Source organism: Phaethon aethereus, assembly GCF_964289735.1.
Source record: "Phaethon aethereus genome assembly, chromosome: 2".
In the NCBI taxonomy this organism is placed as follows: Eukaryota; Metazoa; Chordata; class Aves; order Phaethontiformes; family Phaethontidae; genus Phaethon; species Phaethon aethereus.
In genome coordinates, this window is record NC_138582.1 from 135,750,528 (window position 1) to 135,774,838 (window position 24,311).

Here is a 24,311-nt window from a genome sequence, read left to right on the forward strand (position 1 = left end):
TGCAGAAGATTCTTTATGCACAAGCTGTGATGCTTTTACTCTGCCAGTACAAAATATTTAATGTGAATGTGTATTTACTAGTGTAGATGTACTTACCCTGACCAAAATTATTAGCCTATAAAGAAAGGAGAAAATAAGCTTTGTAGACAATAGAAAACTTGGCATCGTTGTTACTACTTCATAAATTTAACTTCTTAAAACATGTTAATCAAAAAGTTACATTTTTTCTAGTAACTTGTCTTTAGACCAAAATTTAATGTAAAAAATACTGTGTATGTGTGCAAAGTGTGTATATTATTTAGCTCTACATCCCAACTGAATGATGGTGCATTGTACACTTTGAGTGTATAAATTTTAAGGGAGACGATGCAGTTGTTCTAAATAATATGTAACTTTTTGCTCTAAGTACAGCTATGAAATAATTTTATTTGGTGCTGTTCTGTCTACACAATTCTTGTGTAATTGAATAGGATCATTTTTTGGGGAGAACTCCTCAGAGAAAATTACTTAAAAGAAAGGACAATAATGTCTGAAAGCTATAAGCCTAACTTGTTTCTCTTTGCTAGTGATTTAAGTATAGAAAAAGCAATGGCATGTGTTTTTGTGTGTTTGTGTTTTATTTTGTTTTTTTTTTTTTTTTTTAAATTCTGCATCTGGTTACATGCAGCATAAAAATGACAAAGCCAAACAGCTGAGTGGTCACTTCCTATGACTTCTGGGTTTTGACAGGGCAAGATGTCCCTGCTCATTGCAGGGGTGTTGGACTAGATAACCTCTAGTGGTCCCTTCCAACCCAAACTATTCTATGAGGAGAAAGGAAAGAAAAATATTTGGTCGTCATAGTGCACAATCCACACATTCTAGCACTCCTCTGGTAGAGGTGGTGTATCTCGTCTGCTTTAGGTAATTTAATCGGTTTAAGGCCATGTGGAATTGCCATTAATAAGGTCCAGCACTTGAGTGCTATTTCTTATTGTTGGTATTAAACTAGTTCAACAAAGTGTACTAGTAAAATCATTACTAGGGCATCAAAGTGAGAATTGGTATCTGTGCGGTGTTTTAGTTATTGTGTGCAGCTCATACTTTAAAAGTTTCTGTTTTTTTTAACTTTTCACTTGTGTGAATAAGGGTTATTGTACTGAATCCTTTGAGATGGAAGAACTTATTTTAAAGCAAAAATAATAGGAAATGTACAGTAAACTTTACTGAAGTATTAATTCTACCTAATCTAGAAGGTTTAAAAGAAGTTATTTGTCTTGCCAGTGCTTTTTAAACTTTTCTTGGTTTGTCTTGAGATTGAAGGGTATAAGTTGCAATGAGGGAATAGATTCTTTTTTCTTCCTTTTTTTAATTAAAAAAAAACCCCTTAGCCACGTGAGCAGGCTAACTGCAGGTCTTTGTCAGGCTTTGCTGGAACATCAGATGATGAGCGTAGTATAGCTCTTGAATGCTCAATTATCATGTCAGTATAAAGCTGTTCTCTCGCAAAGTTGAGTAATATACGTATTTATGAAGAAAGTAATATAAAAGTAATATAAATGGAAGTTTCGGCCAGAATGGATGCAGAGTGGAAGCTGTGCATGCATGTGCATGTACACATGCGCTGGCACTATATTCTTTAAAAGTGGTTTTAAACACTGGAAAGAACCTGAAACATGTAGCTGTGCATTTGAAAGTGTTGATCTAGTCTGTACTCTTGCTAACTCTGCTTTTAGTTTATTTTGTTCCTTTAAGCACTAGGACTTTACCCCTGTTTTTAGATATTATTATATACACAGTTGCCAAATTGAGTCGTTTGCCCTTGTTAATATCCTTTTATATCATGGAAGAGACTTGAAAACGCTACTGAGCCTGTCTGTTAGCTGAGGTTTGTATATACACTTAAAATCAGAATAAGCAAGATTTTTTGTTTATTCTAGTTATAGTGCGTAAGCTTTTTTGAAGTTAGGTGGTGCTTTCAGCAGCAGGAGTGTTTCAGTGTGTTTCCATTTCCCAGACCCCACAGGAACCTTTGTTTACTGAGATCATTTTATGAATTGGACATCAATTTGTGTCTGGTGCTTTTTTTTTTTTTTTGGTAAAGCAGCCTGAGAGGCAGAGAACGGGGTTTTCTTTAAAAAGTCTGTGTGTGGGGTGAAAGAGCCAGGCAGCGGAGAAGGATGTGCTGGGATGAGTCCCTGAATTACCCGAACACCTCCCTCAGTTTAAGCTCTAAAGTAGCTTGTTCTCAGCCTGAAAAGTTTAAATTGGGTATTTAATAGCAAAAAAAGTAGCAAATAGAGGCTCCCTGCTCTCTGAGCTCATGTAGCAGAGGTCTTGCAATTACCTGCTGTAAGTGTATAGGCAGAACAACTCTTGCTATTTTGCTTCCCTTCAAACCAGAACCAAATTTGGCTGGTTAATCTGGAGCATGCAGTGAATTTAAACTGGGTATGAACCACCTTAGTTTCACTTGAGTCTGACCTGAAAGACCAAAATGGGTTAGAGTCCCTGCCTATACCTGTGGCGTAGGAATCCGGGAAGTGTTTCCGATCTTCTCTGCAAAGACAGGCTCATGGTTGAGCAAGTTGGTTTCGGCAGCGTGATGGCTATTGAGTTTGTCCATGAACACTGCTAAATTTATTTAGATATTCCAGTCTGAGAAGGGTGAACAAGACCTAATCATGTGCCATACCTCGCCGTACCAAAAGAAAAAATTTGCCAGAACTTTTACATTGTACGGGATATCTGTGTCACTTATTTCCATTGGGTTTCTAAGTGATGTGCAAACTTCGGTAGAGTAAGTGACAGTAGTAGAGAAGACATGCAAAATAAAAGCAATGTGAGGGTATATCCAGCAGCTGCTTTGTGGAACACAGTATCTTGTTGGCTTTTTTAATTATTCAAGTCCTGATACTCTTTTTTTTTTCTTCAGAAATGACATTGAAGTATCCTGCATAGTTTTTCTTTTCTATTCCTTGAGCTCTTTAAAAGGAGCAGAATTTACTGACAATTAAAAAAAAAAAAAAAAAATCTTCTTTTTGTTGCCCTACCTAGAGCTCCCCAGCCCGTAGCTTGGTGTTGCAGGGACATCATATGCAAGTTTCAGCCTAGAGCTGCTGCTTACAGCTGAGGTAAAACTTCTCAGTTAGTCTGTAATGGAAATATTGACTGCTTCAACTAGCAACCCCTGTGGGCACTAGGAAAACAGGTGAGAGGAGAGAAGAAGCCTGTAGCTATTTTGGTGGCTGAAGGAAAGGAGGGGTGGGGAGGAGAAAGATAAAAGATGAGCATTGTGTCCTGTCATTAGGAGATTACTAGTTCATACTGGTTAAGATTTTAAATAAACCTTTTTTTTTGGTATGTTTAGAAGTACTTTTGCATTTAAAAATGCTATTTTCAGTCCTTCATATACCTCCTGAGTGTTTTCACCGTTATCCACATCCCAGTTAATTGCAAGTTAGTGGTGAGGTGGGAGAATAAATGGCAAGTGACCATAGCTCTAAAATGTCTGGTCAACAAAATCAGCTCAGTAGTACAATTATTTGAGGGATACAGACCCCTGTTCTGAGGAGGAGGGAAAGAGAAACTGTGGCTTTAAAAAAAACTCACCCACAAAAAAACCTAAACTCTTCCCCCCTAAACAGACAGGAGGAAAAAAAACCCAACCCAAACAAGAAAACCCCTTCCAGTTTCTCCTAAAGGGTTGGGGGGGGGTGGGATGGCGGAGGGGAAAGAAAAGGCCTGAAACATCAGAAGTCGCAAGAGTAGATGAAAGTCCATTTTCCTAAAGGATACTGGAACTTCCTGTTAAATTTAAAGTGGTGCTTAATTCTTTAATTAAAAAAATCTTAACAGCCTTCTCTCATTAACAACACCTGGAAAATGAAAGTTGTTTTTTAAATGAGAAATTCAGCATTAATATGGTAATGGCAGAATCTTTAGAATTTTCTTTTTAAAATGTCTTTATGGGCCACTCATGGGAATTTACAAATAATGAATATAAGCTTTTAGTCTAATTAGTGACATGAAGAACTGTCGAACTGAAATCCTGAAGCAAATGGTGGTAGGTGAAAGCCTACTCTCTGGCTAATCTACGTCAACCTAAGAACGACAGTCAGGCTTACATTGCCTGATTTACCTATTTTGTACGATGGAACTTGAATGTGCCAATATAAATCTACCAGTTGTGCTTCTTGAGCCGTCATATCCAGCCTCTTTCGGAGTATTTGAGTTTATCCCGCAATGAGAGCACAGCCCTGTGCCTGCTCGTTTGGCTGGTGGCTTTAGAGAGTGGAGAGCTGCATGGTGTGCTGGCCCCACGGGTGGCTTTCTGACCGTTTGGCCTGGTGGAAAGTAGTAAGCAAATCCAGTGTTTCCATGGTCGAAAATTTGACCGTCAGCACGGAGGGGTCTGCGAGGTAGTCCAAGAGCCAGATTTTCATCTTGAATGCTGAGGTAACACACCTCTCCGAAGCGTCTGCTTTGAGTTGTATCTGCAAGATGAAAGGGGAAAAGTGCGGTTAGGAGCCAACCATTATGTCTTGCACGAGCTTTGAGAAAAAATTTTCGTTGTCTAAATTTTATGGAAAATCCTTATTCTGAGTCGTAGTACAGAGTGCTTTTAAATCCAGGTCTGGGATTAAATAATGAGGCAACACAAAGGGAAGTATTACTGCAGTTCGCCTGTGCCTTAGGTAAGCTTTGTCTGCTTGAATTGCTGAATTGGATCTGAAATTGGAGCAATAACGTTTCCTCTTCAAGTATTCTTCTGTCCAGATCAGTGTGCTTAAAAAAAAAAAAAAGTGGTGATGTTTGTTAACAAGTCAGTATTTGAAATCATTTGCCTTTCTTCTGTAGGTAACTGTAAGGCATCAAGATGAACTTTCTGGTTCACAAGCTAATGGTTTGATTTGATACAATACAGTAACTGTGTCATCAGTGTGCCTTGTAATATACAGTAGAAATTAATTACCTTTTAATGGAAGTGATATAAAAAACTCTGTCACTTTACTGAACCTGAGTGGGTTTTTAACAGAAATTCAGTATACCTTCTTTTTAGGCAGGGAGTGTGACCCTTTGCTTTTGTATTTACCAGAGCTACTTCTTAGGAACAAGCAAATTGAGATATATAATTGTGTGTGCATATACATATATAATTTTATACATATAAAAAGGTGGCTTAGAATGCACATTCAATAAGCTTTATTTGGATGGACTTACTACTGTTAGTTAGGTGCTTTCAGGAATCAAATGTGAAGAACTCAGACTGAAAAACCTTAAACCCGTGCTTAAACCCATGGAGTTTCAGCGTGAAGTCAGGAGGCAGGCAGAGACTGCAGCACCTCTTACAGGACAAGCCATTCCAGTGGCTTAATCTGTATCATCACCTACAGGTGCCATGAAGAAAATAAGGAGACCCCTCCCTCTGCCCCCCTTGTAACTAAAAAACTGCTTCTTTCTCCCTCACTAATATGAATTGAGTGTTAAGGATTTTTATTTTGTCCTGTAAACCTGCTTTTTTTTTTTTTCCCCTCCACCAGAAGAGCATTGAAAACACTGATTCACTCTGTTGTGATCAAGCATCAGCTACTTGAAGCAACCTGAGGGGGAAGAAACTAATAAAATCTGTGTGGGGGGTGTAGCTTTCTGTGTTGGGTTTTTCTTGCTTGTTTTTATTTTGCTGGCTGCAGAGTAAACAGTAAGGCACCTCTTCCCCTTCCCCCATAAATTCAGTTGGTTACCAGCAGTTTTCCATTTGGCTATAGGAGTCACTACCTTTGTTTCTATGGCTGTTCATGTTGGGACTGTGTACACAGAAGTTGTTTCTTACCATATGGCATTAGCCACGGTCCATCGTGGTTTTTTTTCTTGCATGGTGTTTTGGTTTCGGCATTTCTTTTTTTAGCATTTCTTATCCAGTATCCAGCTGTCTATGTTAAGTTTGTGTTATCAGTGAAGTAAGCTTGAGAAATGACGGTCTTTGTGTTCGTGCTGCTCGTTGGGGCTCGGGAAGAAAAAGGGTTGTTCTGGTGAGTGAGTCTGGGTTTTCGGGGGCATCACACGTAGCTGTCGGAGCCGGGGGACCATGAGCTCGGAGGCAGCGCTGGGGAGTAGCGGCATTCGGTGCTGATGGGTGTTGGCATACTCTGCATCTGTGCTGTTGGTGTGAGGTGCCAAGACTTCTTCCAGGTAACCAGTATAGCAGTGCCTACCTAGAACGGATGAACTGAGCAAGTGCTTGCTCTTTCCATGTTGAGTGGAAAAGGTAGACCATTTACTTTCTATCCCATAGGTATTGAGTTCAAACAATTGAATGGACTAACATTGTTGATGTTCACTTGATCTCCTTTCAAACTGTTTTAATTCTTGTTTTCTGTAGGCTCTTGTTTAAAAAGAATAGGTTTGCGCTGTGCGGGTTTAAGACATTAATGTTGTGTGTAGCTCATACTGCTGCTGAAATAAGGGAGTATTGAGAAATGGGAATTAAGGAACAGGAGGCAAGAGGTCTCGGGGTGGAAGGGGGGAGGATGGTGAGAAGGGTCTGGTAAGAGTGTGGGCACAATGACAGTGTGGAAGTGCAGTCACTTCAATACTTGTGTGTATGCTCCCCTCTGAAACAATCAAACTTTGACACACCTATGAGATACACCATGAGATACTAAAAAATCAGGACTGTGAGCAAAAGCATGACACTTTATTTTTCTTTTTTTTTAAAATTGTCTATCTTCTGTTTTTTAAAATTATTGTCCCTTAAGGGGAGGTGCAGGTCTTACATGACTTACATGACTTGCCTTTGCTAAATGTTGCATAAAGCATACAGTGAGATTGTATCAGTGAGAATGTATAGTGAGATCTTCTCTAACACAGGGATGCAAAAATGGACACTTTTCAAGACCTTTGTAACTGAAGAGGATTTTGATAGGTTGAAAAAAAAAAAAAACCAAAACAAACCAAAACAAAGCCAAAACAGGGCAGAGAGTGAAGGAAAGCATACATGTAAAAGGAAGAGAATGCTGGGTTTTCTTTTTCCCATCCTCCCTCCACATTTTCCCCAAGACATCTTTAGTATTGTTTTGTGTGTGTGGAGGGCTCTTGTGGGTCAGGAGCACTAGGTGCCCCTGTATGTGTGCTCTCTGTATTTCCATGTGAGAGATTACCCCTTGAGAGATCACTGAATTATCCATCTTTATGGTACTTCACCCTTTCCGTCTCTGCACACACGGAGCACAAATACGCTGCTTTCCTTGTGAAGGAGCGCAAGGGTGTCTTTTTGTTTCACCTGCTTTCAGTGTTGCAGGGTTATTCATGTCCCCCAAACACAAGGCTCCATGTCTCAACATCCCCAGAATAAATACGTTGATGTATGGTCACCAGCAGTGGCTTGAAGTAACTGGAATCCAGTTACCTGCATAATACCTGAAAAGAAAAATTAGAATGCGTGCGATTCTTCTCAGGAAAAGTAAATTATTGCCAAATAATTTCTTATGGGCTAACCTTATACAGAAACCAGAGAAATCTGTTTTCTTCTTAGCCAATAAAATGTGTTTTGAGTGTCTTTGAAAAACAGAAGCAAGTGGGAATACCCGTTCGATGCTGTGAATTATAGGTAGCTTTCAAAAACATAATTTGCCCAGCCTTTTTTTTTTTTTAGTTGATGTCTATTTGCAATGCTTATTTAGAATGGAAGAAATGAATTAAGAAATCTGCTTGAACTGGAAAAAGTGCATACAGAAGTCTTATGAGTCACATTGAGAGATGCTGGCAATGTTTTACTAAGGGTTCATTATGACTTGGTGAACTATATATTAAATAAAACTGTTATAATAAAACACCTTCATGGAATTTGAAAGGACTATTTCCTGTCTTACACACCTGGTATGACTGCAAGTAATTGTGAAGTAACAAAACTTAAGACTATTTCAAAACAAAATAAAACAAAACCCTCTGTGGGTTTATGCTGCTTGGGATGTGATAGCTATAGGAGCTTTGCATATACTGTACTTTGAAGAAAATAGGGTTATGAGGGAGATGGAAAGCACCCTAAAAGAGCTGATGGCTGAGAGGGGAGAGCATTTCCAGGAAGATGCTCCCATATTTTTCTCTTTCCTTTCCCCGCCTATTGTGTTGAGTTTTGTCCTCGTGCAAAAGCCTGCTTTCTGAAGTCGGAACCCATCCTCGGGGAAGCTGCTGCCGCTCCGGTAAATTCGGTCAGACCCAGCTTTGTCCTTTACGCTTTGCCATACGCTTGCATTTGGTTCGGGATTTTTCTTGAGGCAGCGGAGAGCTGATTCTGCGTGGGCTCCTGTGCATGCGGAGGCGACGGCAGATCGCTAATGCCGCCCTGCAGCGCGGAGTCGTACGGGGCTGCCAGGGCGCAGGAGGCGGCCGGCGCAGAGACCTCTCCGAGCAGGAGCTGTGCAGGTTATCGCAGCCGGGGGGGGTCGGTCTCTGTCTGCTCGCTGCTCGTTCAGTGCTCGCCCTGGTCCTGGGGACACAGAAACACCTCTGTCATTTCTATCTTTTCTTACTGTGTGGGGAGAAGGACGGAGAGGGAAAGGGGTTACAAGCTTTGTGTATTTTTAGGTAATTTCAAGAAATATCTTTAGATTTTTTTTTTTTTTTTGGTAGGAGCTGATAGTAACTGGAATGGAGAAGTCTCAATGGTCCTCGTGATATTTTACCTTACACTTGTTCTGTGTGATTCCTCTCTTGGCCATGCAAAGCTTTATTATTTTTTTTCCTATTTCTAATTGTGATACAGCAATAATATAAACAAAATTAAATTTTCACATGCATCAATCACACCAGGCTTCAAACTTGTGCAGTGGGTGGCAAGTTAAAATTACTTGCAGTGCAGCCAAGCAACTGATGAAGGTGTAAATAGTTTTAAATTGAATGGTTCATATAGCTGGTCTTGTATTTTTGAAGTGACCTTTCAGTTTTGTACAATAGGTGTCTCACTATTGCCATAAATTGAGGTGCACAGCGGGGCTGTACCCGTTTTGTACTTGGCTTGCCATTTCCTTTGGCTCTTTCTGAATGTGGTAGAGGAACTGATAATTTTAAAGTGGCATTTCTTCCTTGCTCCTCTCCCTTCCTCCTCCCTTTCAGGATACTGAAGTTATTTTTTGTGCTACAAATGTTGGTTGGCAAAATTTTAAATTGCATAAACTTTTCAGTCCCTCGAAGCCATGTGGGAAGGAAAAAATAAGCCCCCAACCTTGTGTTCTGTCCTTTATTGTTGAGTAAATGTAGAGTTTGCCGTTTTTGTGTGTGCCCATCTTTCAGGTGTCGGTCAGTAAAGGAGGTCTTAAAATAAATAGGTTTTCCTTCTGAAGTTAAATGTGAGGTGGCAGTTGTGTGTGTGAAACTTGTGTAAGTGCATCTGGAAAGGACTTTGCCCTCCTCCTCCTCGCCACTGGATGCGCACAGCTCAGCGCGAGCGTTTGCCGCTTTACTTGGCGTGGAGCTGGGGGGAGACCTGTTGTTGGTGAGCTGGCTGGGCTGTTGTGTGCTCGGATCCTTCGGCGAGTGGCACTCCTTGCTACGAAACTCATGAATTTTAATCTGAATCTATAAGCGTGAGAGATTAATGGCACGACAGAGTTTGAGACGCATTGAATTGCGTATTGGCTGCCAATTTTGTGGCTTGGGATTTTTCTGCATTAAAATTTCCCAGTATTTTTAATGTTGAATGAACATCCCCTTTTATCTTCTACTTTAGGACCCAACTTTCAAGCTTCGAGTTGCCGTGTGAGATTATTTTGATATTTCAGAGCAGTATATCACTACTTTAGGGTGATTGTTTTTGTAGCAGTATTGCTAGCTGAGATTACAGTTTCAGGAAATCTTTGAAGACTTCAGGGAAATTTCCCCCCACCCCATTACAGTGAAGCAGCTCCTGACTCTTTGCTTTATTGGAAACGAAAACTTAAACGGGGTTGTGTACGGTTTGGGTTTTCGTTCTCCCTTCCTCACCTATTTATATGATCGAATGCTCTTGCTTGAGAGGGAGTGAAAACAGCTGAGAAATGCTGCACAACTGAGACCTGTTCATCTTTTCTGGAGAAAGAGAGCTTGTCGCTTGATCTCATGGTTGCCGTAACGTTGGGGGTGACACCTCCACGTCAGGAGAAGTTTGGGCAAGGTGGCTTTGCGCCGTGAGCTCTGGCTGTGCCCCGAACAAAGCCTGCCGAGAAGAGCATTTCGAGACCTAAAACACTCACTGCAGGCCTGGGTGGGTGGGTGGTGGTAAGGAAAGGAGTGTATTTTGAAAGGATCTGAGGAGGGAAATGAAAGCTTTCGATTTTATTGCTAAACGGGAACATCTCTAAAACTTGTCTTGGTGCAAGATTTTTACTGGCCTGTATAAGTTTAACAAACTTCTATTCTGTTACAACAAGTCCTTTAAAACGTGAAGCGTTTTTCTGTGAGAGGTCAGTATTGAGCAATTAAAACACTAAGTAAAACTGCATGTTTGAACGCAAGACACTTATTTCAGCTGCTTTGGTGAACCAAAATGTAGTTAAGACCTTCTAAGCTAGACTGCTGTGTGTTGTCCCCTCTCCCTTCCCCAGACCTTCCCAGGCTAGCCAGGCGGACCCCACCAGCGTATGCTCTACCTGAGCCCAGCTGAAACTGTGTTAAGCTACACATTCTTGTAAATCCCAAGGGTTTTATGGCATCCCTGGCATTTATTTGTTCTCTCACTTTGGGGGAAGGGAAGAGACAAAGGACTTGGCTGTGGAGGCAGCCAGCACACTGCCAGGCTTTGCAATAGCACTTCAAAGTGAATGTTTTGTTTACTAGATAAGCGAAAACTGATGTAAATTTGGGGTGTAAATACACTGAATATACTGATTCTTACCCCCTCCTTCTGATCAGAGGTGAAGAATGTCAGCCATATAAATCTTAGAATATAGTCTGTTGTTAGGCTAATGAAAAGCTTAATATCAAAGCAAATGTATTCAAATTTATATTCTCTTCCTTGAAGAGATGTAGAATCCTGAAGTAGCTTTGGTGAATTAAAAAAAAATAAAATACTTATATTAAAGTGTGTGGAGGGGAACCCAGCACAAATACATTGGATTATCACAGTCATTTATAACAGAGAGAGTAAGATACTGAAGGCCTTAAAGCTGAAATAGAAATAGTCTTCAAGAAAAGTGGAGACTTTATGAAATGTAGTAGCTGTCAAATGTGTAACAAGTATTTCTGTAACAGCTCTTTGGACTTGAAATGGTTTTGACCTGACATTCCCCCGCAGCGATCTGTTGGGTTTTTTGAGTTGTGTATTTGGTTTTGCCCCTCTTAGTATGACAGACGCTTAAATGCGGACACTGCTATGTATAGTCTATCTTGCAATAATGTTTTCTTTCTGTTTTTTTTTTTTAAACTATTTTCTTTAATTTATCTGCAGGAGTCGGAAGCTTCAGATCAGAAATATCCCGCCTCACTTGCAGTGGGAGGTAGGAAGTTACTTTAAAAATTGATATCTGTGCTTAAAACTGTGTTTCTGTTTCTCTCTTTATCCACGAGACTTTTCCCCTTCCCCCAACCTTTCACTTGCTTTACACACACCACCCATTCTGTTCTGGGGAAAAATCCTTTGGAAAGAGGGAACAATAGAGCCTTCTAAGCAATTCAGATAACTGCCTTCATTTCTGCTCTCCGAGTTAACCATAAAAAATGTTGAAATGGATTCCTTGGTGAACGCTGACTTCCTGATGCAGTCACTCTCCTTGTCTGAAAGCTTGCCATTTTGGACCTTGCTGGTGTGTAAGTTCAGTAAACTTAACACAAGTTAATATTTAAATACTTTGCCAAAAATCTTTACAAGAGCGGAAATTTAGTGCTGATCCTTTCTCTTTGACACCCGCCCCCCCTGTTCCTCTATAGCAGTGGCATTATGGCAAATTGTTTGCTCATGCTATTACGATTATTGGCTCTCACTGACATATTGTATACTTGCTGTTTACAGTCCACAAATAATGTTATAATTTTTGCAGTAGATGGGCTACTGTGAGAGCAGACCTGTTTTCTTTACTGTTTTTCTACCACGTATGTGTTTTAAAATGTTGTTTTCACGTTCTACTCGCGGTAAGTCATCCTTTTGCCTGAGGGAGATTGGAGGGTGGAGGGTTTGAGGATAAAGCTCTGGTAGGGTTTTTCTCTGAGCAGGTTTGATCTGACTTCCCATCTGCACCTACCTCTTTGTTTGCACTGCCTGATTGCTTCCTAGCTTTGGAGGAAAAAAAAAAAAAAGGAGGCATTGCTCTGTCCATCCTCGGCTGTCAACCACAGGGTTTCTGTAAGAGATCAGCACACACCACCTCTCGCTGCTTCAGTCGGTCCTTCTGGCATGTGCTGTCCATACCAGCAATTCCTCTGCACTTCCCGAACCTTGTGCTCCCCTCAGCTGAACCGTATCCACCTGACGCCTTTTACTTAAAATTTGTAACTGCTTTTTTGTCAAGCTTTTGGGAAAAGTGGTAATAGAAACGGTTGAGGGTGACTGAGGATTAATTTACTTTTTGGTACAAACTTCCTCTGAGGATCTTCTGTAGGAACAGTGAGTATCAGAGCAGAGGCATGTGATTCAGAAAAAATGTGAATAAAAATGGATGTAAGCACTGTTGAGCAGAGTACTTCAAAATGCTTCTACCTGGTCGTCCTTCCACACACCTGTAACGTACAAGCAGTAATAGCTACATGTATCTACCCTGTTTCCCATCTGCTTCCTGATTTTTAAGTTGTTTCCCTCTCCGTCTCCATTGCTGCAGTTTCTGTGGTGACATCTGGTCTCAGACAGATGTTCCCTCCGCCTCACCTTTTTAAAACACTCTGTCTTCCTAAAGTTCCCAAGGAAGAATTAAAATTGTCCCTATTAACATCACCTCAACCTCACCTAGATGTCCTGAAGTTGCTTGCACAGACCTGACCCTTTGTCTGGGCACAGAATTTAAAGGGATGCAGCCCCAAAATAACTTCTACAGTACTTCTGCATTCTCTTACAGCATCAGGGCTGCTTTGCTAAGTATGGTTTGTCCACAAACTTCCTGAAGTTTTTCTTTAAATTGCTGGTGGTCTGTCACTTCTGCACTAAGCAGGTAAGTTTTATAGGTTCTCTAAAGACTGCTGATAACAAAATACAGCAACTGGTGATGAAATTTTTCAGGGAGTTGTCTTATGTCAAGCTTACCTTGGGCTCTGGTATCTTTTTTTGGTGCTAAAAGACCTTGCAAAAACTTCCTTTGAGGTCTGTAAGAAAGTTTTGGATGATTCCTCTTTAAAACAAGTCTTTCTTCCAACCAGTTGCTTGGTGGGGAGAGTAAAAGTTTATACATACAGAGAGGGATTTATATCGAAGCAATGTTCTTGCATAATGTTTTCTGAGGGGATGGTATGTGTGTGTGCAGGTGTGTGGCAGCTGGAGCAATTTTACTTAAATTGTTTCTTATAGTCCCTTTGTGCCAATCTGCTTGCCTCATCACTCCTTTGTTAATTGCTTGAATCAAGACTGACTGCTTCTAATGGGTGTGAAATCCTTAAAACCAAACCAAAAACAACTGATGAAAGAGATCTCTAGGTTAGTTCAGTCTATCAAACCTCATGTATGTTCGATACTGAAATACAAACCACACTTAGCGCCCTGCAATACCTTTCTCTTTACAGTGAGGTATATGTGAAAAGAATGGAAAGAAAGATCAATGTTCTTGTGATTTTTTTTTTTTTTCTTTCCCCCTAGTGTAACCATTTTTAGGAAGGTTACTTCGTCATTCTTTGCAAAAGTATTTTCTTAAGACAGTTATTTCAACAGAGCTTATTTTAATTTTGTTCTTTGTAGAAAACAAGCATTTCACGTGGGAAGCCTACAGGTGTGCCCTTAGCAGTCAGTGTGCGTGTCAGTTTGGTGCTTCGGCTGTTCTTGTTGCAAGTGTGTCACATGGTGGTACGTGTAAGTCCTGGGCCATGTGGGACTGGGACCCAGCGAGGGTCTCTGTGCGTATCCACACCCAGCAGAGACTTGGCTTATAACAAATCCCCCCCCGCCCCCCAACCTCTTTGTAATAGGGAGGGCATCCATAGTGTTCTTCAGGTTTGGAGAAAGCGGGTCTGGAAGAACGATAGGGATGCTGGTCCCACAGGAATGTAGCTGAACTGTTTGTAGTGTGAAGTGTAACCCAGTTTGGTAGTAGCTCCCACTCGTGAGCACCCCAGAGAATAGTATTGCCTCCTGGTTTTCAAAACCAGAAAAATATTCAGGGAATAAGTTGAAGCTTAATCTGAATTGAGAATATTTTGTGGTGGATTAGTTGAGAAAGGTGCTCCATCATCGATATAGGTGCTGTGTGTTCTCCATGCAGATGGGAGCTGGCTCTTAAGATTCATAAAATGATGGAGTAAATGAGTTTCCTGTGAAAACCTTGAAACAGTTTCAGTGGTATACCTACTTATCTTTCTAATAGGCATGTGTATCTATTTAGTAAAATCTAGTGCCTTTAGAAGCATTGAAGAGAGAAAACATTGAACTTTAGTGTTAAGGAAACCTTGACTTCCCCAGTCAACTGGGTATCCTGAAGACTCATGTGAGGTAGGACACTTGACCCGTAGTTATTCCATATAGATTGGTTGTTTATACCCATTGTTTACTTCCCACAGAGTGAAAAGCATTTATTAATAAGACTTTTCATAAACCCAGTACACAAATTCAGATTAACTGTTTGCTTTTCTGGCTGTGTTTTTGGAGAAAAATGTTCCAGCCAGTTTTTTCCTGCACGTAGGTTGAAGTCACTGAGCAAAATACTGACCCTTACAACCAGCCATAGCAATTTCACTTGTAGTTGTTTCCTCTGGGTAATGCAAGAGTTTGCTGTGTACTTATCAGACCATCATGGTATAAGCAAAGAAGGTAAGTTAGACCATAGACCTTTATAGACCATATTCAGGGCTAAGGGGTGGAAGAAAGGCAGATGATAACCTGCTATAGTCTGCTGAGTTACTGCAATGAAACAAAACCACAAGGTTGCTATCCTGAAGAGCTCACTCTTAAAGTGCAGCTGTAAAAGATAAAATTCTAATGTATTCCAAGGCATTCAAGGTTAAGTTTGTACAAAACTTGCCTGGTAATTAATTTGAACTTCACAAGAAGAATTTTGGCAAGGTTCTGCAGGTTTCTGTACCTGTGGGTTGGGTACTCTTGTACTCCTTGCCCAGCTAAGAGAAACTGGAGGTGGAGGGAAGGCAGCATCTCTGTCTGAACTAAGAAAATTTAGGACTTGCCTCAGACTGAAATTGGAGTCTGGAGTGGTAGGGGCTTATCCAGGATCATGTTCTCTACTCATCCAGGAGGTCATGTGCATTTTGCCCCTTCGCTCACCGGATCGTCTGGGTTTGAGGACTCTGGATCAGTGCCCATCTTCCATAAAAGCATCATCACTTCTGGAGTACATCTTCTTCCTTTTATTCTGCTTGCATATAAAGTGCATATAGAAGTTAGTGTATCAATTTCGTAATTTGAAGGACATGTGCATGATCAGACTTTATTTTTTAAATAGATTGGTTTCACTTGTTATGAAGTTTGGTGAAGCAAACCCTCAAACAATTAGTGCACCTTTTTAGTGGTAGTAGGTGGGTATTGTTCCCTCCCTCCCCTCGCACCTTTCCTCTCTTACTCATCAAATACAAAGTCCAGATTGATGCTAAGGATCACGGCAAGTGAAGGATTTGGCACACCACCATCTCCCATTCTCCACACATACCAGTCTCATCTCTTTCTCATTGGAAACAAGCACCCTGGCTCTATGGCCTCTGCAGAAAAGTAAATAGATCTCTTACTTCTTTCCTGAACCGCAGTCTGTAACATACTGTTTTGACTCCTAATTTGTAACCGCAAGTAATCTCTCACTTAGCTTGTGGGTGTTCAGCGGTGGAAGTATGTTTGCAAGATAAAATTATGTGCCTTCTAGAAGGAGGTCTAGTGTGGTGATTTAAAACTGAAGTACCTAGAGTTTGTTTTTGCTTCAACACAATGGGGATCCAAGCAGAGTTCTTCTGAGAAGGAACTGTTATGTGATGTCACACCTTTTTTTTTTTTAATTCTTTCTTTTAAAACGTTTGAAAACTAGCTTCCTCAGCATAGAAGGTGCTTCGAGAGATTTTCTTTCCAAATATTTTTTCCATGTTTAGTGAATAAAGTGCTAGAGAACAGACTTTCAGGGCACAGATGGTGCCAGAAGCAGCACTTGCTGGCTCAGCGGGAAGGTAGCTGTGGAAGAGTTCCCACTTATCTTCTGTGGGCTTATTTCCTTATCGGTTTGTATGGAGCAGATAAACAGATACAGTGTTGATGAACTTCATAACAAAAAAGGTAGACTAAAAGCCAAGCCTGTGGAGTGTGAACCTGTTGAGTGAGCAGAAAAGCAAGAAAAACATTACGAATGTGTATTCCTAGCTTTGCTGTGAGACTTGCAGGTTGCTTTTGGGGACAGAAATGTGTGGGAAGGGAGGTCTGATTTAGCTCCTCTAAAGGCAAGAGGATGTTACTCAACAGGGTTTGCTTTTCCTCACTTTTTCATGGAAATGAAAAATGAAGTCTCATAGTTATGCTGAGACCTCTGATGTTTTAGATTTCACCAAGCAGAAGTAGTAATGGAAAAGGATTTCTGGATCAGGGTTGCAATGTGAGTGCAGGTTCTGCATTGAGATTTCTGCCAATGCAAGAAGGGTTTGAGCCATATCCATACATTTGCATATTTTGTAAGGCAACTTGCAGTTTATTTAAAAGAATTCAGACTGATTCTGATTGTGAGTAAATGTTAGTAAATCCTCTCACAGTGCACGTAGCTGTTTGTCCTGAGGATCTGTAGTAGCTTGCCACTTCTTCGATTGAAACAGCTAAGATGTGTGGGGTGGGTTGCTTGCTGTTCGTTGTTTTGGTTTAGTTTTTTTAATCTAGAGATGCAATGTAAAAACTCATCTTGCTGAATGGTGCCTGCTTATGGTGCAGCTTATTCTAGAACACCAAGGATATTAAGAGGACAGGTGGGGAACTTGCAGGTTTTAAGAGAGGAAAAGAAAAACATGAAACCATTGCAATTAAGAATAAATTAGGATTATACAAAGCAGATATTTCTTATAAAGCAAGTTGTGAGAGAGAGATGCAGGAATGAGCTGAGCTACAATGAAAAGAATTCTGGAAGAAAGATGAATCAACAGCAAAGAGGCTTAAAATGTACTGAAATATGATCTTTCACCTCAAGCCTTCTCCAAGAATCCTAACTTAATGTAGTGCTGTAAAAATAATGTGTAGCTATAAAAATGCTAGCAGAATGCTAAGCATGCACAAATTATCTGCTGCTGCCTGCTAGGTGTGGGAATCTCTAGTAGGGATTTTTGTTTTCTGTTTCCTCCTCAGTGCGCTACATCAGGCACTAAGCTGTACTTTTTGCCAATTACTATTAGTCCTACTCAGCAGGATAATGGAGAACGTGTTAGTCTGTTCTCTCCACCAGTCTTTTACATATTTGAAGACCTGTGATGTTTAAGGAGGGTTAAGGAGAGACTTTAAGTTCTTTCAATCTCTTCTCAGGACTCTTAATTCTAGGCAATTGATTGTTCTTAAGTCTCTCACCTGGGAATGTCCCATGAGGCTTCTCCAGTGTAGTTTCTGTAGTTTAGGGTTGCTTTGAGCTCTTATCTTGTCCTCTGGTACGTTTGCACTCCGTTTCAGCCTTGTGCTCTCTTCAAATTTAATAAACACAAACCCGATGCAACACTAGGTGTGGTGGTCCCTGCAAACCCTGTGAAATAGAGGTCTCTAGTTTGGCAGCAGGCTGGTAATGGCTGTGACTTGGCATGACCACAAGGTCAGCTTCTCGTGTGCTGTTGTACTGTTGGCTGGGTTTACCTCATGAGTCTGTCGTAGGGGACAGTGTCAGAAGCCTCCTGAAGAAAGATCCCACCCCCAACACATAAGCTGTTAATTCTGGTATAATGAGAAACTGGTGAGCTCTCTAAAGAATTACGCACATCAAACAAAGGTTAAGTGCCTTCACACAACCTGTGATTTCTTAATTTTTCAGAAATGTTCTGATACTTAAAACAGGTGTTAGTGTGCACCTGCTTACTTTGATTCCTAACTACAGGGTAGAGGGTAAAGCAGCCCCTGGGGCAACGCAGAGCCCCTGGGCAGCACTGCTCTGCTCCTCCTAGTCTTGGAACCCCGGGGAGCACGGGGGCTGCCTTTGCTCCTCTCCTGCCAAAGGGAAAAGAGAAGATGCTCTTTCCTTTCTGCTGACCTGAGCCCCACGCACTGAACTAACTGTTTTGCCTGAGCCGCGCATATTTCCCATTGTCTAGCTGGGCTTAGCAGCAGGTGAGGCAATCTGATACAGGAAAGCGACCATGTCTGTGGCAGACCACCCAATTTTGCACTTAAGACAACATACTGGCTTATGTTGGGATTTTAATTGTCTGGCTTAATTATAGGGGGTGATATTTACAGGTATATGTGAGCTAATAAACACCTTTTGCAGGTGTTTAAAATACAGGGTGTGGGAGTGAAGGTCCTTGGACAAACATGCTATAATCATATTTCTCACTTGGACTGATTTATACATATCAATGTGTTGGCTACAGTGGTGCTGATAATCATCTTACAGTTGTTATAAATAAGGGGAAAAATCTAACAGGGAAAGCAATTTTCCTTGAGAATTGGACTACAGCATTTTTTACTTAAATCAGGATTTTACTAAAAGTAGTTGATAGTGATGCTTTTATCAAACATCTGTTCCCATTTAAGAGTTAATATCCCAGATGCCCTCACTGAAGATACTGTACTTTTGCTGTACTTTTATTATAGTTGTAGGCTTAGAAAAGTAGTTTTGCGGTAGTTAACTTTTTTGTTTAGGAAACTTGTATTGCAGTAGTTTAAGTTAGAAGTGAGGTCAGGGTTCTGCTGTGCTAAGTGCCTAGAAGATACGGAAGGTGGTCTTACAACCATAAGAACTAGACATAATGTTATTATTCTGTTTTAAGGAAATCTGAAGACTCACCAGGTCAGAGCTGGCTTGACTGGCGCAGTTTAGAGGTGTGAAAGTTGCTCTTTTTCCTCCAGGTGGCCAAGGTGGTAAGTTGAAAGAAGAGGAATTGGAAGGCTTTGGGCTCCTGCTGCAGGAAACGTGGTGTTGGGTGGTAGTTCAGGCAGCCACTTTGATTCACATGGCAGAGGCAGGAAGGCTGGATGAGCAACTTTTGAAGAAGGTGCTGAAGGGACACAGCTTTTTAACCAGAATATCAAGCAAGCTGAAATAACTGCTGGCTTCTCTGAATACGTTGAGTAGTAAGCTGCCATGACTTGGGGGCATGGTTTGTGAGCTGTTGGTTAATCCTGCTGTGGAGGGTGCAGAAAGAGGAGTGGAGGGAAGCATCTACTTAGACCTGAGACTTTTAACCTGTTGTCTCATCTGAGTCACACAGCTTTGTGATATAGTGAATTGTCTAGATCTCTGTTTTGGCGTATGAACTGTTTTTGGCTGCGATGGGCTCTTTATGTTAAAGCACAGAAAACCAGCGGGTTTTAAGTGTTAAATGTGGCCATTCCAACTAAGACATGCAGAAGCTTTGTATCTTTGGAGACTGCATTTATGGGCCTATATCTTATTTTCCTTCCAACGTTCAGTGGGAGAAATAGCTAAGTGAAGAGTTTAAAAGAAAAAAAAAAGGAATGATTCAGTTAGTGTTTGATCAGGGCAACTGTTTGATCCAAACTTTTCCCCCCATCCAAATTTGTTCCATTGCACTGTGACTGAGATGAGAAAGATTCTGTTTTCATGACTAGTTTTTGATCTGTGATAAAGGAAGGCACAACCTGTGATTTCTTAATTTTTCAGAAATGTTCTGATACTTAAAACAGGTGTTAGTGTGCACAGATTTTGGCATTGTCACCATGGGGTTCCTTGGCACTGTTAGAACAATGTGTTGCTCACAAGCATAGAATTATTCTTGTGTTTAGTGTTTACCCTGTCACTAACAGTGATTCTAGAACTTGAGAGATCTTAAAAGACTCACAAAGCTTGCTTGGTTCAAAACACTTTTTGGGAAACCAGCCACCAAATCTTACTTCTTATTTGCAATTCTAGAAAGGTGTCTGTGAAGACCTTTGAGGGCTCGGTTGCCAAAGTTTTGCACCCCTTAGCTATAATTTTTACTTAAGGAGTCACTTTAATCACGGTGTAACTTCTTTATCCTGTGTTGTGACATGTCCTTTCATAGAATTACAAAACCATTTAGGTTGGAAGGGATCTCAGGAGGTCTATAGTCCAACTTTCTGCTCAAAGCAAAGTCTGTATTGAATTCAAACTATGTTGCTTAGGGTTTTGTCCAGTCTTGGAAACCTCTAGGAATGCAGTTTGCGCAACATAACTGGGTGACCAGTTCTAAAGATTAATTATTCTATTAGCATGAGTTGTTTCCTTTATACCTGGTGAGGACATCTGTTGTGTCAACTTAAGCCTGTTGTTTCTTGTCCTCCCACATTGCAGCTCTCAGAAGAGCCTGGCTCTATCTTCTCCATGACCCCTTGGGCAGGCTGCTGCTATGCTTCCCTCAAAGCTGTCTATTCTTGGGCTCATCAAGCCCAGTTGCCTCAGCCTTTCCTCACTGGAGAGGTATTCCAGCTCCCAACCATCTTGGTACCCCTTCACTGAACTTGTTCCAGGTTCTCAATGTCTGTCTTGTACTGGAGGTCCCCAAATTGGATGCAGTATCTACATGTGATCGATTATCCCCCTTCACTTGGTATTTGTTAACTTTCCTCCATCCATTGCATGTGCTCTTGTTAATACAGCCCAGGTTGTTGTTGACCTTCTTTGCTGCCAGGACACAGACCTGGCTCATGTTCAGCTTGCTGTCCACCAACACCCTACATGGTCTTTTCAGCAGAGCTGCTCTCCAACCAGGCGGTCCTTAGCCTGTACCAATGCGCAGGGGATTATTCCTTCCCTGGTGCAGGACTTTGCATTTGTCCTTGTGAAATTTAATCAGGTTGCTTTTGGCCCATCCCTCTACCCTGCCTAGGTCTCTGGGTGGTAACCCTGCGCTTGGGCATGTTGCCTGTTCCCCTCAGTTTGGTCTCATCCCCAAATTTGAGGAGAGTGTGCTGCAAGACCTCCTCCAGGTCATTGACAAAGATATTAAGCAGGACAGGCCCTGGGGCAAACCACTTGTTACTGGCCTCCAGGTGACATGTGGCCAGGTAAGGTACTGTCCTCTGAGCCCGACTGTTATTCATTATAGCATTATTACTGGAAGTTAAGTGGTACATGAAATCTCTGCAGGTCTTGTCACCTGCATGCATAGGAGGGGAAACAAGTCTGGGGATGGTATTGCATCTCTGCAGATAGAATTTAGTCTGCATGCCATTGCTCGCTAAATCTCCTTAAACACAGTGATAAATTAACCCGTTGTTCAAACCACCCTGAAGTGAGACAGCCCAGAAATGAAACAAGCAGCACCAACACACTGCTGCTTTCTTCATTTCCCATGTAATTGCACGATCGTGTTTCTCACTGGTACTCTAATAGCATAAAAACCAAACCGCCAAGGGACTACTTGGTGCAAATTGTAGCTTCTGAAAAGTCTTTCCATTTTGAATGCAACCTCAGTTTAGTAGTTGTAATGAAAGTCCCAAAGTATGTTTTTGACCTATGAAAGAATATACTTTTTTGATAAGAAAAATGTACTCTTATCTCTGTCAAAGCTATTGACATAGTTTTTCTGCGTCTTTTGCATGCAGACTTAGTGTCTCACAATTAATTACTCATGCTGCCTGATATCTTAAATCTTGCTCAATTTTATTTTTCTGTAAAATGAGGAACCAGTAATTCTTACTGCTATTGGGTCTTCTGTGGAAGTGCTGGTTTTAGATGCTGGGATTTCAGCCCAAAAATTCCTAATGAAATTAGATGTCAGTACCTTTTTTGTTGGGATGTATGAAGCTGCTGGTAAAGCTACGTGCTTTTCATAAACAAAGGTGCCCTTCAAGTGTTGTAAAATTAATGTGACTAAGAAACTAGTTACTCTGGTCCTGCTCTTGCAGACATTCTGAACTAATATCAGCTACCTGCCTTGAAAGGAGATGTCACTAGCAGGGATTGTCTCTTCAGACTTACCAGTTGTATAACTTGAAAAGAACTGAAGGAAATGCATGAACAAGTTGTTCCTTAGGCAGTAATAAGAGAAATGTTATGAACGCTTGTTCATGGTAGCCAAAGGAATAGAAAAATGTTAACTTCAAGTGGCCTCAGTGATTCTTTCCTTAATCTACTTAGTCTGTGCATAAAGAACATAAAACCAGCAACACTGGATCAGAAAAAAAGTTTATGCATAGTCCTCTATTGGACTTTTGCTGTGCCTTGGGAGGGGTACAAGAATAAGGGCAAGGATATAGTGATAGCTCACCAGAGCTGTCTTCTGGCTTTCAGTGTTTTGCAGCCCTGTAACCTACTGACCCAGAAATGATGCCTCTGTATTTGAGAAATTCATCTGCAGCTCCTGCAAACATGTTCTTAAACCAATGCAAACACATAACATCCACAATATACTGCAGTGAAGACTTGCATGCTTTTAAGGCTTGTTGCAGGAATCTCACCTCATGTTCTTTGAACTTCTACCTGCCTCCCAGCTCCTGTATTGGAGACAACAGTCAATAGTACTAGCTCCATGACCGTTTTCTCCCTCTTCCCTTATTATTTTAAGGACCTTTTATTCCTCAGCCATTTTTTTTTTTTTCCAGGCTGGTGACCCGTAGCCTGCTTAGTTGTTTTTGTCTGGAAGCTGTTGCCTATCCTTTGATTATCTTTGTCCTCTTCTTAGAAATTCTACTAAGGGATTTGGAGTTGAGGGACTGAATCTGCACACAGTTATGTCATTCTTTTTAGGTTATTTCACTTTATGAAGGTAGTTACTGTCAGACACCTCTGTGTATGTCTTGGGTTTTGCTCCTTTTTCTTTAAAAAAACCCAACCAAACGCCACAAAACAAAACAGAAAAAATCCTACCAGTGGAATGGGGTTTGCTGCTTATGTCTCAAGAGATCAGCAGACTTTTTTTTTATGATAGCCATGGGAAAAATCGACATTATCAGTAGGGCAGATCCTCCTCTGGGCTTGCTGCTGACTGCCAGGAAATGTTACATTTGAATCATATGCGCACCACATGTTGACCTAACTTTATGGAACTGGCTCTTGTGTGGAGGGAGGGAAACAAAATGTGCTTATTTCCAAGGGGCTAGATAGTTCCAGCCCAGCTGATTCCATAAAGCAATGGTAGTCAGCACATCTCTCCTCACACCTGTGCTTAGGCATGTGTGGGTGTTTTGTCTTGTTCACTAGGCAAGTAGAAAGTGGCTCGCAGGCCACCTCTCTGGAGAGGAGAGGAGCAAGTCTGTTGAGACTGTTGCAAAGGCTGTGGTGCTGCTACTGCTACAAGCCTTCTACTTCATTGCTACTTGTACGTGCACACTGCTTCATTGCCTCTGCATTCCCCTTCAACAGTGACCCATTTGGTTGTAGTCTTGAACTTGGCCATTCAAGACTGAGGCCCCATCCGTGTCTCTTCTCACAGCTCCTACTTGCTTTCATCCAGTGCTGCAGAAAAATCTTGAGTTGTGCCTCGGATGCGTGGGGAAAAGGAGCAACATGAGCTCAGCTGCAGAATGTCTTGCACAAAGAGGGCGGAACATGACCAAGGCAAGCAGTGAAGCTGTTGTACCAAGCAAGGGGAAATTCCACGGGCTTATGGGGAAGGCAAGAAATGTCAACACAGTCTGCACCTGCACACTGCCATTTCATCCAGCAGCTAGCGCTGACTGCGAGGGTCTGGATGCTGTGGTGGGTCAGGTACTGGCTGTTGGATTGAGGTCTTGGAAAGTGGCAGTGAGGATATGAAGAACAGGTAGGAGATCTTTAAGATCTAGGTGAATACCAACTGAGTCAAAAGCTCCTGAGCAGGGGGGAAGGGAGATGAAGCTGTGTTAATGTATTTCCTTTTTTAAGTTTTTGTGTTATTCTAAAGCCTGAAGCTCCCTCTGATCCTGTGTCTCAAATTGGTAGCCAAGTACATGTGGGCAGGGAAGGAAGGGAATGTAACTTGAAATAGCTCACTTATTTTCAGATGCTTTGGATGTTGTGGCAATCAAAGAGGGGGATGTGACTAAAAGCCATCAAAACCACTTCCAAGCACATGCCTTTTAGTGGAGCAAATGAGCAGGATTTTTAGAATATAATGCAAACAGGAAATCACTCTGAAAACTGTGGCCCACCATTAAC

At 41.3% G+C, this 24,311-nt stretch overlaps 1 protein-coding gene across 2 annotated transcripts in view; it reads left to right on the top strand.

The window, feature by feature from the left end:
- Window positions 1-24,311, top strand: part of IGF2BP3 (insulin like growth factor 2 mRNA binding protein 3) — a 119,384-nt gene that overhangs the window by 15,158 nt on the left and 79,915 nt on the right. For both annotated transcript variants that reach the window (XM_081996661.1, XM_081996662.1), the window contains exon 3: window positions 11,402-11,450. In XM_081996661.1, the coding sequence (XP_081852787.1) occupies window positions 11,402-11,450 (49 nt within the window). The remainder of the gene's footprint in view (window positions 1-11,401; window positions 11,451-24,311) is intronic.